Source organism: Polyodon spathula, chromosome 3 (assembly GCF_017654505.1).
Source record: "Polyodon spathula isolate WHYD16114869_AA chromosome 3, ASM1765450v1, whole genome shotgun sequence".
NCBI classification, from domain to species: Eukaryota; Metazoa; Chordata; class Actinopteri; order Acipenseriformes; family Polyodontidae; genus Polyodon; species Polyodon spathula.
Window position 1 is genome coordinate 77539577 of NC_054536.1, and position 15970 is coordinate 77555546.

The window sequence follows — 15970 nt, forward strand, 5'->3', positions numbered from 1 at the left end:
AGAATAGAGCCAATCAAGTGATATTAGATCACAGTAGCAAAGCCAAAGTTTATTCAAATCTGGTATAACATATTTTCAGCCTTTCAGCCTGAATGTCACATTCATCAGTTTTACAGTTTATTTTCCCCAGTGTATATTGTTAAGCAGAAAATGACAACTAAATCTTAATCAAAGATTAAACTGAAATAATGGAATAATGGTGGCTTTGAAAGAATCAAATTGTGCTAGTCACTCGAAGTGTCCGTTTTAATCACTTCAGGTAACATTAATACCTATTTTGATTTGTTTTCTTTGTTTAAAACCTTTTTTTTTCTTTAAGTAGTGTATTATGAATATACAGTACACACTGTTTACCCGATAATATGATACTATACACAAAATGGAAACTTTTAATCCGCTTCATAAATACATTTACACTTAGGCACATATATGCACACAACTTTATGTGCACACAAAAAGGCAGTTTGTATCCGTATAGACTAGAAAAAAATATATATGTTTAAAAATATTTAAACTGTTCCTGATATTCACATTGTCTCATTAGTCATCAATCTGAAAGTTTGGACTTTGCGCAATCATTAAACTCAATATTCGCTCCTTCATGAGCAATGAGATTATAAGGTTGAATCTGGCGAGTATAATTTTAGGTGAAAAGGAGGAACTATTCTGTTGCCAATTTGGTAGGAATTGGTTTTAAATTCTCTGAAACTTTTTCAGGATATCTTTGACGTGAGACTATTTTGATCATTCCTATTTGGAATGTCTTCTGTACCATAATGGTAAAAGTTTAACACATGGAAATACCACATTTCAGACCATTTTAATTCAGTTGCTTCAATACAACAAATATTAAAAAACTGAAATTATCTTATTAAGCTGTTTCTGAAAATTTCCAGTTGTCATTATTGCTGGAAAATTCTTGCTACTGACAGTCCATTGGATGGCAGCATTTGACAGTGTTTCTGCTCAAGACATGTTCCATGAATTTTGCTCAGTTTTGAAGTAAAAAAGCTAAAGGAAAAAAAAAAAAGTTAAAAATATTCTTTACAATGTGCAGAATATGTAAATGATTAAAACTGCTGGTCACAATGTTTCACATAAAATCTGCTTAGTTTACCTAAATCTAAATGCATGTAGCTTATTTCACATGCAAGAAATCATTCTGCTTAAGTATGGCAGGAATAATTTACAAATTATATACCAATTAAGTTCAGAAAGACAATAAATAATAAAATATATTTAGAAAAAATTACAAATTCACAATTAATTTACAGCAAGCTATATAAAAAAAAAAAAAAAAAAAAAAAAAAAAAAGTGCAAAGGGAAGAAAATAAAATAAATATTTCAAGTGAATTGTTAATGTCCATTTACATGCCACTGCTGGTACTGGTAAAAATATTATAATTTTTTTCTTTAGTGCAATGTGTCATCTGTGTTACGGAACTACATGTCCAAAAGTCTTCTCTTGTATATGCAATCAAACCAGTCCATCCCAAAGAATCCAACTGTTCAGCAGCATTTATAGCTTTGATACAATTCATACTGGCTCTCAAGTTTACACATGAAGGCCTTTTACAGCTTGTTTAATGCTTTCAAGAAGAGCTTTACATTCAGGCGAGTAATCATGCTCCGAATTGTTATATATATCTGTCAGAGTGTTCACATAGGCTTCAAAATTCTGTTCGCTGATTGGCCCCTGCACAAAGATTTAAAATATGGAAATTAATTTACATGCAAAAAAAGAAAAAAAGATAAACAAACACATGTGCTCAAGTCCTTCCTTGTGTCACACTAAGGCAGGGACAATTACAGTTACTTTTGTTTTATCCTTTTCAGTTTTATAAAGCATCCATCACACCTTTTGCTTGTTCAAAAGAAAAAATTGAGATTTAACAGTAAACCAGCAACTGCCTTTCGTCTATGTTTTGAAGAAAGGGCTTACTTGGTGTGAATGCAAATGTAACACTGGACTAGGGATGTTAAGATTATGTTTAATTTCCTGCACATTTAAAGTTTAGGATTAAACATGTTTAAACTTCAACGGTTGGAAATGTATGTAATCAAAGAAAACTCTATCATGAGAAGCCCTCCATTAGTGCTGTTACACTTGGAAAAGGTTTAACGGTTTGAACTCTTAACATCCCTACTGTGTACATTTACTTGCGTTTTCTTACAATTAGTTTAATGTTTGGAAATAGCAGAATACTCTTTAGAAACAGTCAAGAAAGACCAACCACAATCTTCCTAAGGAATTCAGTATGTATATATAATATATATATAATAGATATAGATATATATATATATATATATATATATATATATATATACACACACACACCACACACACACACACACACACACACACACAGAGTGCTGTGTAAAAGTTTTAGGCAGGTGTGAAAAAAAAATGCTGTAAAGTAAGAATGCTTTAAAAAATAGAAATGTTAATAGATTACATTTATCAATTAACTAAATGCAAAGTGAGTGAACAGAAGATAAAAATCTATATCAAATCCATATTTGGTGTGACCACCCTTTGCCTTCAAAACAGCATCAGTTCTTCTAGGTACACTTGCACAAAGTCAGGGATTTTGTAGGCATATAGTCAGGTGTATGATTAAACAATTATACCAAACATGTGCTAATGAATGAATTCAATATGTAGGTTGAAACACAATCATTAACTGAAACAGTAGCAGCTATATAGGAGGAATAAACCTGGGTGAGGAACAGCCAAACTCAGCTAACAAGGTGAGGTTGCTGAAGACAGTTTACTGTCAAAAGTCATACACCATGGCAAGACTGAGCACAGCAACAAGATACAAGGTAGTTATACTGCATCAGCAAGGTCTCTCCCAAGCAGACATTTCAAGGCAGACAGGGGTTTCCAGATGTGCTGTCCAAGCTCTTTTGAAGAAGCACAAAGAAACGGGCAACGTTGAGGACCGTAGACGCAGTGGTCGGCCAAGAAAACTTACTGCAGCAGATGAAAGACACATCATGCTTGCTTCCCTTTGCAATCGGAAGATGTCCAGCACTGCCATCAGCTCAGAATTGGCAGAAAACAGTGGGACCCTGGTACACCCATCTACTGTCCGGAGAAGTCTGGTCAGAAGTGGCCTTCATGGAAGACTTGCGGCCAAAAAGCCATACCTCCGACGTGGAAACAAGGCCAATCGACACAGCTATGCACGAAAACACAGGAACTGGGGTGCAGAAAAATGGAAGCAGGTGCTCTGGACTGATGAGTCAAAATTTGAAATATTTGGCTGTAGCAGAAGGCAGTTTGTTTGCCAAAGGGCTGGACAGCGGTACACGAATGAGTGTCTGCAGGCAACAGTGAAGCATGGTGGAGGTTCCTTCCAAGTTTGGGGCTGCATTTCTGCAAATGGAGTTGGGGATTTGGTCAGAATTAATGGTCTCCTCACTGCTGAGAAGTACAGGCAGATACTTATCCATCATGCAGTACCATCAGGGAGGCATCTGATTGGCCCCAAATTTATTCTGCAGCATGACAACGACCCCAAACGTACAATGAAAGTCATTAAGAACTATCTTCAGCGTTAAGAAGAACAAGGAGTCCTGGAAGTGATGGTACACAGAGCCCTGATCTCAACATCATCGAGTCTGTCTGGGATTACATAAAAGAGAGAAGCAACTGAGGCTGCCTAAATCCACAGAAGAACTGTGGTTAGTTCTCCAAGATGTTTGGGCCAACCTACCTGCCGCGTTCCTTCAAAAACTTTGTGCAAGTGTACCTAGAAGAATTGATGCTGTTTTGGAGGCAAAGGGTGGTCACACCAAATATTGATTTGATGTAGATTTTTCTTCTGTTCACTCACTTTGCATTTTGTTAATTGATAAATATAATCTATTAACATGTCTATTTTTGAAAGCATTCTTACTTTGCAGCATTTTTTTACACTTGCCTGAAACTTTTGCATAGTACTGTATATACTGAATTCCAAGATTTTGGTTGGTGTTTGGTGAAGCTGAGTGCTTGCTTGCACTCAACATTTAGTAAATGAACAAACAGAAAATAAAAGGCTGAACAAAACAGCAAATGGCACAAAATAAACAGACCAACAAAACCAACAGACACTAACACACATGGAAGAACACTAAACAAACAAGTGCCATGCTGGTCCTCCAGCACGACGTAGAAATTGATCATTTTAATTTTCTTTACTTTTACCTCCGTCTCTCTCCCATTCTTTCGCCCTGAACACACAACCCTGAGTGAGTGAAAACATGCTTCTTTTATGCAGCTGTACCGAGACTCAATTGCTAATTGCTCATTCAGTTGGAGTCTCGGTAGAACTGCACGTGAATTAGTCTAGTGCAATTTCCCGTGCTCACATATTATTACATTTGACCTGCACGTGAAGTGCTGTGCAATCCTCATGCCTAAATACAAATACATTTTAAATCACTTGTGTTCATAACCATTATTTTATCCTGTGTACCAACTACAATACACCAACATTAACACCATACATACAACATATAACACAAAAATATGCACAAGGGCGGGGCACACTGCCACAAATCTCGAAAGTGCTTTAAATGAAAAACAAATTGTAGCCTTTTAATCTGTAGACAGGTGAGTTTTGCGTGGCTGATGCAGATCCACATTATAATACACACAAGTATAACAATGGTGTGTAAACAAAAAAAAACAAAAAGACATTTAATTTAAACACGGTGACGCTCTTAAATGATGTCATTAGGTTCTGCAGAGTGCTTTCGATTCAGTGGGAGTTGACGGCTTTTAACTGGCCAATTATCATCATGTATGTTTTGGTCTTATACATGTTGCATTTTTTCTACTCTGATGCGTTATGAGCATCAGTAATTTACTCAAAGCCTCCGCTAGTGTTTTTTACTATTGCAACAACCTTGACTTTCATAAAGAACAAAAAATCCAAAGTGAATCCGAGTGGCTTTAACCGTGCGGGTCGTGAGGATATAAGACTAAATCCCACACCCTGAAGTGCCTTATTGCACTTATAAAATGGGTCAACTAACTAAATAATAATAAATAAATAAAATGTAAAAACATGTTCTAATTAACAAAAAAGTTATTTTTATTAAATATCCTTCCGCCTAAAATCAAAAATGCATTTATTAAAAACATATTATTATTATTATTATTATTATTATTATTATTATTATTATTATTATTATTATTATTAACACTGAACTGATTAAAAACAAGCACTATTTATATATGTTAAATTGAACACTGCCATTGAAATTTAAGCTTTCAAGATTTACTGGCCCTTTTCTTACATGTTCATTCTGAACAGTAGGTGGAGCTGCAGCAAGATTTCAAGCAACATGATGTTTGATTCACTGTTGTCGTTATCTGAGGAAGTGCAGCTAGACAATCATGCAGACCTTCTTTGCCACGTTTGGCTATGTTTAGTTGCACTTCAAACTGTCAGGTGGCAGTGTTGGGGAAGATTATTATTATTATTATTATTATTATTATTATTATTTATTTATTTATTTATTTATTTATTTATTTATTATTTATTTTTTAAATGTCCTTTGTGATCGGGAGTAGTGACAGGAGGTATCCATTCCAAATTTGCAGTACCGTTTCCAGTGGCAACAAAGATGTTGTTTGCATTTTGAAATACTTGGACAGTGGCATAAAAAGGACACTCGGTGTCCAGGCAGAGGACTTCTGTGTATTTTTTTTCCTTTTCTTTTTCTATGTCCAGAAGCTGTGCTTTGGTAAGTTCGATGCCTAGCAGTTTTACTTTTTTTTCACCACTTGAGTAAGTGTTGGTGTCTTGATTCAGACTCATCCAAAATCTCATCTAGAGTTTGGTTTCCCAAAAGATTAAAATTGATATAAACTTGTCAGTCATCTTTATTGCAAATTTAAATATGGCTACCATTTTTTTTCAAAATTATATATTAAATGTGGTTAGTCATGTTTATTAATATACATTTAAATATGGCTACTTTTTTTTCAAAATTCTAGTGGCTTATGGATATCTAAGTGATTCGCCTCTTTTTGAAAAAAGTTTCAACCCAAGGGAATATGCTCTAATAGTCACACCCCCATGTGACCTGTTTTGACCAATCAGGATAGAGTTTTTAAAAGACCCATTTTATAATTGAAGATAATATCCTTAAGGAATAGACAGAAGACAAACATCAAATTGACAACAACTGGCAGAAGCCGCAGGTGTCGTCGTCCATCAAATCAACAGCACAAAGTTTGATTTTGAAATCAGGACTAAAGGATGTGTTGCAGTAAGAATGCCTCTGTTAAGAAAGGGGAACAAGACTAAAAGGCTAAAATATGTACAAGAACACAGAAATTGGACTATGGAACAATAGCCAAAGGTGCTTTGGACTGTTCTGCCAGTTCTGTGTACTTGTTGGTTATGCTTTGGATGCCTCACCTTGAAAATCAAGTGATGCAAGCTATTTCACTCAATGTTTTTCCTTCTGTATGCAAGTCAAGGTTGCTATAATAGTAAAAAACACTAGTATTGGCTTTGAGTAAATTGTCGATGCTCATAATGCATCAGAGTAGAACAATGCAACGTGTCTATGACTTTTGCTCAGTAGTGTGTGTGTGTGTGTGTGTGTGTGTATATATATATATATATATATATATATATATATATATATATATATATATATATATATAGAAGTGTTAGTATGTCACTTTTGAAAACTTGTGTCAAGTAGGCAATTTGAACAGATCAAGAACTGAATTAGTAAATTGAATTTCTAAACTTACATATTCTTTCAATGTAAGTTTTAATACAGACCCAATAGGAAGGTAAGGGGTCTATAGCTTTCTCGCTAGGCTATGGATAAGCTTTGTTTTGGTTAAACAGAATTTAAAAAAAAAAAAACACCAAAACAAAATCATATTATGTGCCTGTCTCTGTAACATAAGTACTGTTTTCAATGTCTTTAAAAACAGATTTGGTACCAAAAAAACAGTGGTTAACTTACCATTTGAGGGAGTTGTATATCAGAAAGACTGTGGATAAGAGCCTGACTCAGACGAGCTAACTCCTTCAGCAGGCTGTCATTCTGCTGCTCAATCAGCTTGTTTTCCTCTTCAATTGATTTTAAATTATACTCCATTGAAGATATCTGCCATTTCAAAGACAACATTTTCAGTTTTACAGGTCCGTGAGTGTTTATATTACAGGGAAGTTCACTGTTAAAAGCAGATACCTGAGTCTGGAGTTTCTGCATGTCTGCCTCTATTTTAAGATTGGATTCATTCAATTCCTTGATCTCGTCATCTAATTGTTTCATGTCTTCTTCATTTTCTATACCTGAATGAAATAAGAAAACATTTTATTAATTATATAAAAATGCTTGACATATTTTACCCAAGCTTTGCAAAACACTGATCTATTGAAGTACATGCTTACATGCTGTCATACATTCACTAGTAAATGCAGGTCATAATCTGCAATACAATCGTCAGCATGCCAGTGAATACACGGACCTGCTTCAGGTTAACTAGCTTTATCATTGCAGCCTTTGTCTTTTGCTTTCATACTCCATCAGCTACAGTATGTTGTTTGCTACAGCAAGTTTTAATTGATGATTACCTTTGTGGTTGTTTCCTATTTTGAACGGCATATTATTATTACACTATGTAACACAATTTTTGTTCCTGGGTAGTAAGTGTTATTTCCTAATTGCATATGCCACAAAAGTATAGAAAATGGCTATTAATCCAGACAAACTTTGCTTTTGTGACCAGGTCAGTGATATTTTGAAATATCACTATTTCCAATGGGAAAACGGGCAAATGTGTAAATACTGTAAATACACTATAATCGTAAATCTCGAAAAACTACTTACTTCTAAATCTTTTGTAGTCATTTTTGTATTACTTTAGTATAAATACATGTTAATTTGGATTCATATGTTGTTTTTTTCTGACTTTATGTGAACGAAAAGACACACATTTGCCCGTTTTCCCATTGGAAATAGTGATATTTCAAAATATCACTGTCCTGGTCACAAAAGCAAAGTTTGTGGGGAATAATAGCAATTTTCTATACGTTTGAGGCATAAGCAATTAGGAAATAACACTTACTACCCAGGAACAAAATATATATATATATATATATATATATATATATATATATATAATATATATATATATATATATATATATATATATATATATTTGTTACACAGTGTAATGAAAGTATAAGTTTCACTGAAATGTTTGTATTCAAGGCGAAACACTTATCCCCAGAGTCTGACGATTTTACAAAAGTTTGTCGGTACCACGTGCTTTAAGTTTAATAGTCATCATCTCTTCTCCTGAATGCTTAAACTTCTTGATCGTCTGGGCATTCAAAGGACATCCAGACAAACTGAGAAAGAAAAAAAATATATATAAACCAATAAAATTAGGAAAATATATAGAAATATTAAAATAAATATCCAGGTGTGTAAAGTTTTATAGAGTTTCATGGTTCTATTTGGGTATATTTCAGAATGATGAAAAGACCACCTGAAGACAGCTGCAGGTAATGCATTGTTAGAGGAGTAGACATAATCTACACCTTTAAATACAATAGCATGAATTCAGAGGTAAAACTGTTTCAAACTAAAAAAAAAATACCTTATTTTTGGCTACTACTTTTATCACTGTATTATCTGAATAAGCCATTGGTCAAAACAAAAGAAAATAAACAAAAAACTAAAAATTACTAGGCACCACCAGTGCTACTTTGGCATCATTTTTTTTTTTTTCTAAAATGAAAATCAAACTGATGCTAAATAAGTTTCATTATTTTGAATTCAAGGGCCATTGTGTACAGCTTTGTTAATTAATGCTTATGATGCATTACCTGTTTATTTTCCCTGTTAGAAATTGTTGTTAGCTGAAACTAAGAATTTTTAACTGTAAATCTGACACACTTAGAAACCTGCAATTCAACTGCTTGTAAATAGTTTTGGACATTAGTTTCAACTGCCTTTCTAACAAGTTTCAGGTATTTTTGAAAGATTTGGCCCACTTAGAAAGATATGATACTTTTAAATAGCGTTCTCTGGTTTGAATGTCTGCATCACAAATGCAAATACATTGAACTCTATCACAATACAGAGAACAGAACAAGTATCTTACCTTCTATGAGTGACAAACACATTATTAGCATGACCTAATCCATTACAGCCTGGCAAAGGACAGTGTGGCAGTTCTTGTTTGCTGACATTCCAGGAGAATGCAGACCCATGATTAGAGCTCTCCTTCTGTCTCTTGACAGCTACAGGGCAGCCTGACGCACTGCGGTGGGATGTATATTTGCCTGATATGTGACCCTGGCCATCACAACCAATTACTGGACATCTAACAGAAAAAAATAACCCAAGGAAAATATATTGATGTTAGAGCAATCTGCTTTATTTGTCCTAACTTGAATTTAACAGCACGCTGTACATTATTAATATTGTGGCAAATGTACAATGTGCTAAATAAAATAATCACCATTCTGGGAATTGTAAAGTGCATGCTGAAAAAAAAGTAGATTTTATTGTTTTTCAAGCATGTGATGGTTTTGTTAAAAAGAATGCACAAACTATATAGGACACTTCATTTTTTATGAGCCAATTTCACTTAAAAGCTGAATCAGTCCATTAAACCACCTACAAGCCACCTACATATTTAAAATGAGGTTCCATCATGAGTTAAGAAAACAGCACAGTAGTCAATATTGAGAGAAACAGCAGGTTATCTGCAAAACAAATTCTATACAGGATCAGACTTTGTGCTAAATCTGGGGTACCACCAAAGCTACACCATAAAATGTAAAGGCACCATTCCTATTTTATGTAGTTCCATACATTCTTACATCAAATGTGATTTTAAAAAAAAAAAATATCTGTCATATATTAAGAGAAATAAGGAGAATTTGAACAAGCAAATCATACATTATAGAACATAACATTTCTTTGATACTTCTCCTTTTAGATATGGACATGACGATGGGAATGCAAAAAGGTTGAGCTCTGCAGCACTTATATGAATTGCTTTATTCTTGAACTTATTCAGCTCCAATGTTTCAATAGAGCAGTGCGGTGGAACCTAGCACACTGGGGAATTCCACACAGAAATACCTTCAGTCAATGCAAGATGTGTGCCTCCTGCTACAATGTAAGTTATGTTTTGGGTTCTCTTTCAGTGTATTTCTTGTTTTACATTTTGTGTTTAATTGTGTTTTACAGTTTGTACTGGGTGGATACACACCCAGACAAAAAGCAAACCCAAAAAGCTGTACATACATGTAATGACTGCCTTTTGTTTCAAACCGTTTTTTTTTTTTGTGGCTGTACTTATTCTCTCTTTTTTAAACTTGAATAAACTAAATAATTTTGCCTTGCACTCTGGTTCTGCTGCCATTAACTTTCTATTGGTAACTGATGCAGGGTATTAACATCTTCTACCCCATGCCTGTAACATTAGTTCATTACCTCTGAAGTCAGTAGGGGAACTGTCTACTGGGGGAGGGGGAACTTTGTCTAAACAGTTAAGGTTTGTTCTGCAAAGTGGTTAACTGACAGTTTGTAAGGAAGTAGAGGTTAGTCAAATAAAACGTTTATTTCAAGTTCAAGCTGAAACTTAATTTGACAAGAATAAAGTGTTCAAAATTCAATTAATTCTGGGGACTATCGTGATCGTTCAGGTACACAGCAGTTAACGATATCAAATGTCATGTTAATTGGGAGCAATTGTATTTCCATTAAATCACGTTTTAGATGCATGCCACTTAAGTTCTTATGCTAAGGTTAACAATATGCATTTGCAAGGCTACTGTCTGGATGTAAGCACAACTTTCAACAGTTTACAAATAAAATATATGATTGCATTACATTGTTCCCAATCAATTTATACTTAGTGTTTGGGTTACAGTTTATGGACCTTCAGTCAGTCATCAATTCTCAACCAAACAACTGGCCTACAATTGTAACCTAATATCCTAGGTATGTGAAGTTTTACATTGTATTGTACATGTATTATAATTCAGGTGATTAAGTACTTCAGTAAAAATACTCTTGAGTGATATATTAGTTGATCAGTTTTTAAAAGGAGATTTCAACCCTCTGTTGAACCACTGTTTATTTTAGGCATGGTGCTCCTGAAAGTACTATGATATGGTAAAACTAGCTGAACCTGCAACAGCACTGCTCTTTAATGAAATAAATAGGTAGTCGACTGTTCTGTTTGTGTCAGGGTTAACAAACAGTCACTGGTTTTGCCATGACTCAACGCTGCTAAGCATAAACTCTTATTTTAGTCAGCCTGTCCTCTGTTTCTTCGAGTGTTTCTTGTGAGCTCTTCTTTCTGCATTACATTGCTGGTGTAGTGATGGTTTCATTATTTTGCTGACTACATTCAGATGAACTGCGATGAGCATGTTTAACACCTCCTCACAAAGTGAAAGTGTGCATAATGACTGTCACTTACTCCCAACCACAAAAGCTCATTGTGTCCCATATACGGCTGATATTCTTATGAAATCTCAACAGCATTATTTACATTCTATTGATACACTGGCAATGCAATATTTAAAACATTCCCAGACCCCCAGGAGATCCAGGTCAGCACAAATACAAACTAATAATGCACTTTTTTAACAGATTGTGTTACCAAATATGTATATTATTTATGTGTTGTCTCATTTCTTTGTTTATACGTTTGTATGGTGACATGCATTGAAATGGTGCCTCAGCTATTACCTACCCACAGATATACCCTGACCTTCTTATGATTTTATATATGGAGAGAGATTATAATTATACTTCAATGGAAAAATTCCCTGCACTCTGATTGGCTACAGGGATATAATCCCTAGCAGTACATACACACAAAAAAACAATTGGGGCAACATTTTTTTTTTTTTTTATATATAGCTTGGCTCATTTGTTTGGTAAACTGTTTTTCTAACTGCCAGGTTTTGTACATTGCCAATGTTTTTGTTTTAGATTACAATTTCCTATGCAGGACTGCTGAAAGTGAACATTTAATCATATTATTTTCTTTTTCCAAATAAATTTACAAGCAAATCTATTATATCCAGTATGTTATCACATGTACAAAATGCTGTGGTTGTTTAAGCCTTGTTGTGTAACCTAAGAAAACATGTATTCCCCTCCCTCCCCGCCACCCCCAAATGTGTATTAGAAGCATTCCAATCTACCAGCTAAGCATTTACTCTGTATTCATAATTAAAAAGGAAAAAAAAGACCATCACAGCTGTTATATTAATGCTGTTACACACAGGGGACACCTGCATATTTTATAATTGACATTTATGCTATTTAGTTTGCTTGTTTTGATATGGGGATAAATAAAATCAAGTATATTTTCATTTTCTTTTCCATGGTTCATTAGTTAAAATGGTTGTGTTCCCTATCATTTCATATTCCTTAGCAAACACAGAAAGATACCTTTTTATATTTTACCACTTATTTTTGGGAACTTACTTAAGATCTTGGTCTTCCTTGTCTTGGTCTTCCTTACTGGGTGTTAGTTTCAGGCCTCCCTTCTTGGCCCTTGGACAGCCAGATAAGCTGGAAGAGATTTAAGAGATAAGCTATTGTCTGGAACAAGTGGTTCAACACGGGATTAATAATGCTGCCCTAAACAGCAGTGGCAAATCACCTGTGTGTCCTAGTTTTACTCAGTGCTGTGTCTCCTCAGAACTCAAACGTTTAACATTCTGTCTTGTACAAAGCATGACTGACAGATTTTTACCTAGGAGGTATACAACAAGTAACTGAAGGAGAACCAGCAGGACAGCTGTTTTTTTTTTTTTTTTTTTTTTCTGTGTCTTTAATATATAAGGTTTAATGGGGGTGCATTTTCTACTGTTATCAATAGGCAGAGACATGTTTAATTACCATGCTACATTGTAATACCTCAACTATAGAAACTAAAGAAGAATACAGTTATGTTTTGTTAAGCAACAGTATGTTTTCCCCCAAGTAACCTACCTTCTGTGTGAAGCATAATTTCCAGTCACATGACCTGAACCATCACAACCAGGTGTTGGACACCTAATAAATTGGAATACAAATATGTACAATGAAGCACGTTCACTAACATGATTTTGACAGCAAATTGTACCATTCTGATTTTTTTTTTATCAGGAGTCTGTTCACCTCTTGGAATTTCTGATATACTGATTTTGAGATGATGAAATGCAATCCAATCATAATAAGAGTAACTCCGTCAGATTAGGGTTCACTGCCAAATTCAAAAAGTTAAATGGTGTGTATGTTTTCGGGTTATCATCCAAATGCCCCTATCATTATGCAGAAATTATTTTACAGAAGCCAATCTGAATGTTATCAGTTGCACTTATGCAATCTGGGAGCAGACAATGAACCCCAAATCGATAGGATCGCTCTGTTTGGGATGGGGGTTTCTAGTATTTAATAAGCAACCACTTAAGATATCAAGCAAATCTATTGGCATTATCCCTGCTGTTTATTTTTCTTTTTTAATGGTTGCGCGAGGAAGCATTCAGCAATTAACCCTGTTGCTCTGTTAAACAAAAATATTTATTATAGAGTACTAAACAACCAAATGTTCCTCCCTGAATAAATCTACATACTCTATTATCAAAATGCTTTAATCACAGTTCATACTTGAGTTCCTGAGAATTGGCAGCCATGATAGATTTTAGAGTCTTGTCAGCCAATGGACAGCCAGAAACACTGCAAAAACCCCAAAAAACAAAACGTTTTAAAATGTATCAGCATGTAAGGCATTCTTTTTATGTAGTGTGAAGGTTAAAGCTTTGCTACAGTCTCAGTAATATTAATATGGCAAATAAAATCATCTTTCATATATTTTTCTTTAGTTTGATTTAGGAATTCTCTGTGTTAATGACCGACATTAACCATTTAACTGTATGTCTTGAAAAGTGCACCTATACCATTTCCTTTCAGCAGGAGCTTTCAACACACTCACTACATCTTATGAAGCATACAACTGTAAAAGCCTTATAAATAAGTATAAAATTGAATGCATTTCTGTTTAGATACCTGCGATGAGAAGCATAATTTCCAGTCACATGTCCACTTCCATCACATCCCGGAGTTGGACAGCTGTAAAAAGCACAAAATACCATCAACTTATTTGGCTGGATACAAAAAAAAGAAGTATCATAATGTATGCTGTAAAATTCAAACAATGCTTCATTTTGTCCTAAAGATATGTAACTTTAAAAACCTGCACATTCACACATGGAAATACTGCTTCTATAAACGCACCACCAGAAACATTGGTAACATCCTTAAATACATGGTATTGTATTTTGATTCAATGAAGGTTTGGTATTCAAATACACTTTCTTGTCTGTTTCATATAAGGATTTGTACCTTACAGAGACACATTTCAAAGCTTTTTAAACAAAACTGGTTTTGAAAATGAGAAAGTAAAACGATGTTAAAAAAAAACCAAAAAAAAAACTTGTTAATCAAAATAGGTCATTAATTGAAGGCTTTTTAGTTAGGTTGACCTTTCATTTTGTCACTTGATTAATTTAAAAAAAATAGGGTACGTAATACTCACATAAACTTTGGAAATTGGTCCCATTGTGTTTCATTTACATAGAAATTACTTTATGACGTACCTCATCAGCTCCTTTTTATTGTCTCTGGAAAGAGGTTTGGACATCTGACTCGGAATAGTTACATCACCTGGATATTTTCTTTCCTCCAGAATGTCAGATACATTATCTAGTTCTTCTTTCTAGAAAGCAAATCAGATTTTAATTAAAAACTACTGGAAAAGACTCAATCTTGTAACAGTGCAATGACCTGGTAATACCTTTTGCTTGGAATCATTATAATAGTGCCTAGATTAAATCTAAACTCTGTGCTGCACCTTAGCTAAAGTGAGATAAATGTAGGTATAAACAAACATTCACAATGCTGCCCAGTGACTTGGTATTAAAACTAAAGTTCAAAGTGCAGCACAAAGGATGTGTTGCATCTTCTCTAACACAGTGCCTTGTAGGAGGTGTGTTATTTAACATGTTATAAAAACACATTCATGCAAACACTGTAGAACCCGACTTGGTAAGGGTCCATTTAAAAAACAATAACACAACATACAAAAAAATAAATAAAAAAATGTGAAATTAATGGTGTAACACCCTCTACAATACAGAATCTGTCTATTCTGGAATATGACATACTTTGTACATCTTGTCTGCATAAAACCAATGGAAATTTGTCTTTACAGTCCAGCACGAAGTCATGTGATTTTTTTCTTTTCCAAGTGTATAATCAAGTATAATGCATAAACATAAACATGTCAGTACCTCTGTAAACCAGCACAATGTATTATCCAGCAACATTTTCTGGTGCCAATCAGTATCGGGTTAAACAGGTTTTACTGTACACTATTGGTTACTAAAGATTCTGTAAAGAGCTTTACACATGTTCTGTTATGGAGTGACTGTGAGTAACATGTTTTACAGTTTGTAGGCCTTGTATGAAAAAAAAATATTTATACACATTATGTATTTATTACATTTATTTATTTTACCTTTAGTAGGTCCATATGGTCATTTATTTGCAAACAAATTTTTCTGTTAAAATCGCACCACACACACTTTTGGAGACTACCTATTATTAATCAAAAAATGTAGAAGCAATTTAGTCTATAGCCTTCCCATAACAACGATTAAGGATGCTTCTGAATACATATATACCTGGGAGTGGTGTTTCAATAAATCAGAAAATAAACGTGTATGGTCTCCATGCTTCTAATGTGTGTGTACAGATCTATCCCCTTCTTTTTCAGTAAAAGATGGTCTAATTTGAGGAAATTGTTACTTTGTTCCTTCTCAAAAGGTAAAACATCCCTATCTCTCCTATTTTTCAGCTCCGTAAATTTCAGTAATAGCTTGGTTTGATGCTGCGTAAAAAAAAACAAAAAAACAAA

At 34.2% G+C, this 15970-nt stretch overlaps 1 protein-coding gene across 1 annotated transcript in view; it reads right to left on the bottom strand.

The window, feature by feature from the left end:
- Window positions 1-1327: 1327 nt before the first annotated feature.
- LOC121313432 (suppression of tumorigenicity 18 protein-like) overlaps window positions 1328-15970 on the bottom strand; it is a 98767-nt gene continuing 84124 nt past the window's right edge. The window contains exons 15-24 of the mRNA XM_041245957.1: window positions 14652-14770; window positions 14062-14124; window positions 13663-13731; window positions 13006-13068; window positions 12496-12582; window positions 9140-9361; window positions 8293-8381; window positions 7216-7319; window positions 6988-7131; window positions 1328-1696 (exon numbers count right to left, since the gene is read on the bottom strand). Of these exons, the coding sequence (XP_041101891.1) occupies window positions 1556-1696; window positions 6988-7131; window positions 7216-7319; window positions 8293-8381; window positions 9140-9361; window positions 12496-12582; window positions 13006-13068; window positions 13663-13731; window positions 14062-14124; window positions 14652-14770 (1101 nt within the window). The 3' untranslated portion in view covers window positions 1328-1555. The remainder of the gene's footprint in view (window positions 1697-6987; window positions 7132-7215; window positions 7320-8292; window positions 8382-9139; window positions 9362-12495; window positions 12583-13005; window positions 13069-13662; window positions 13732-14061; window positions 14125-14651; window positions 14771-15970) is intronic.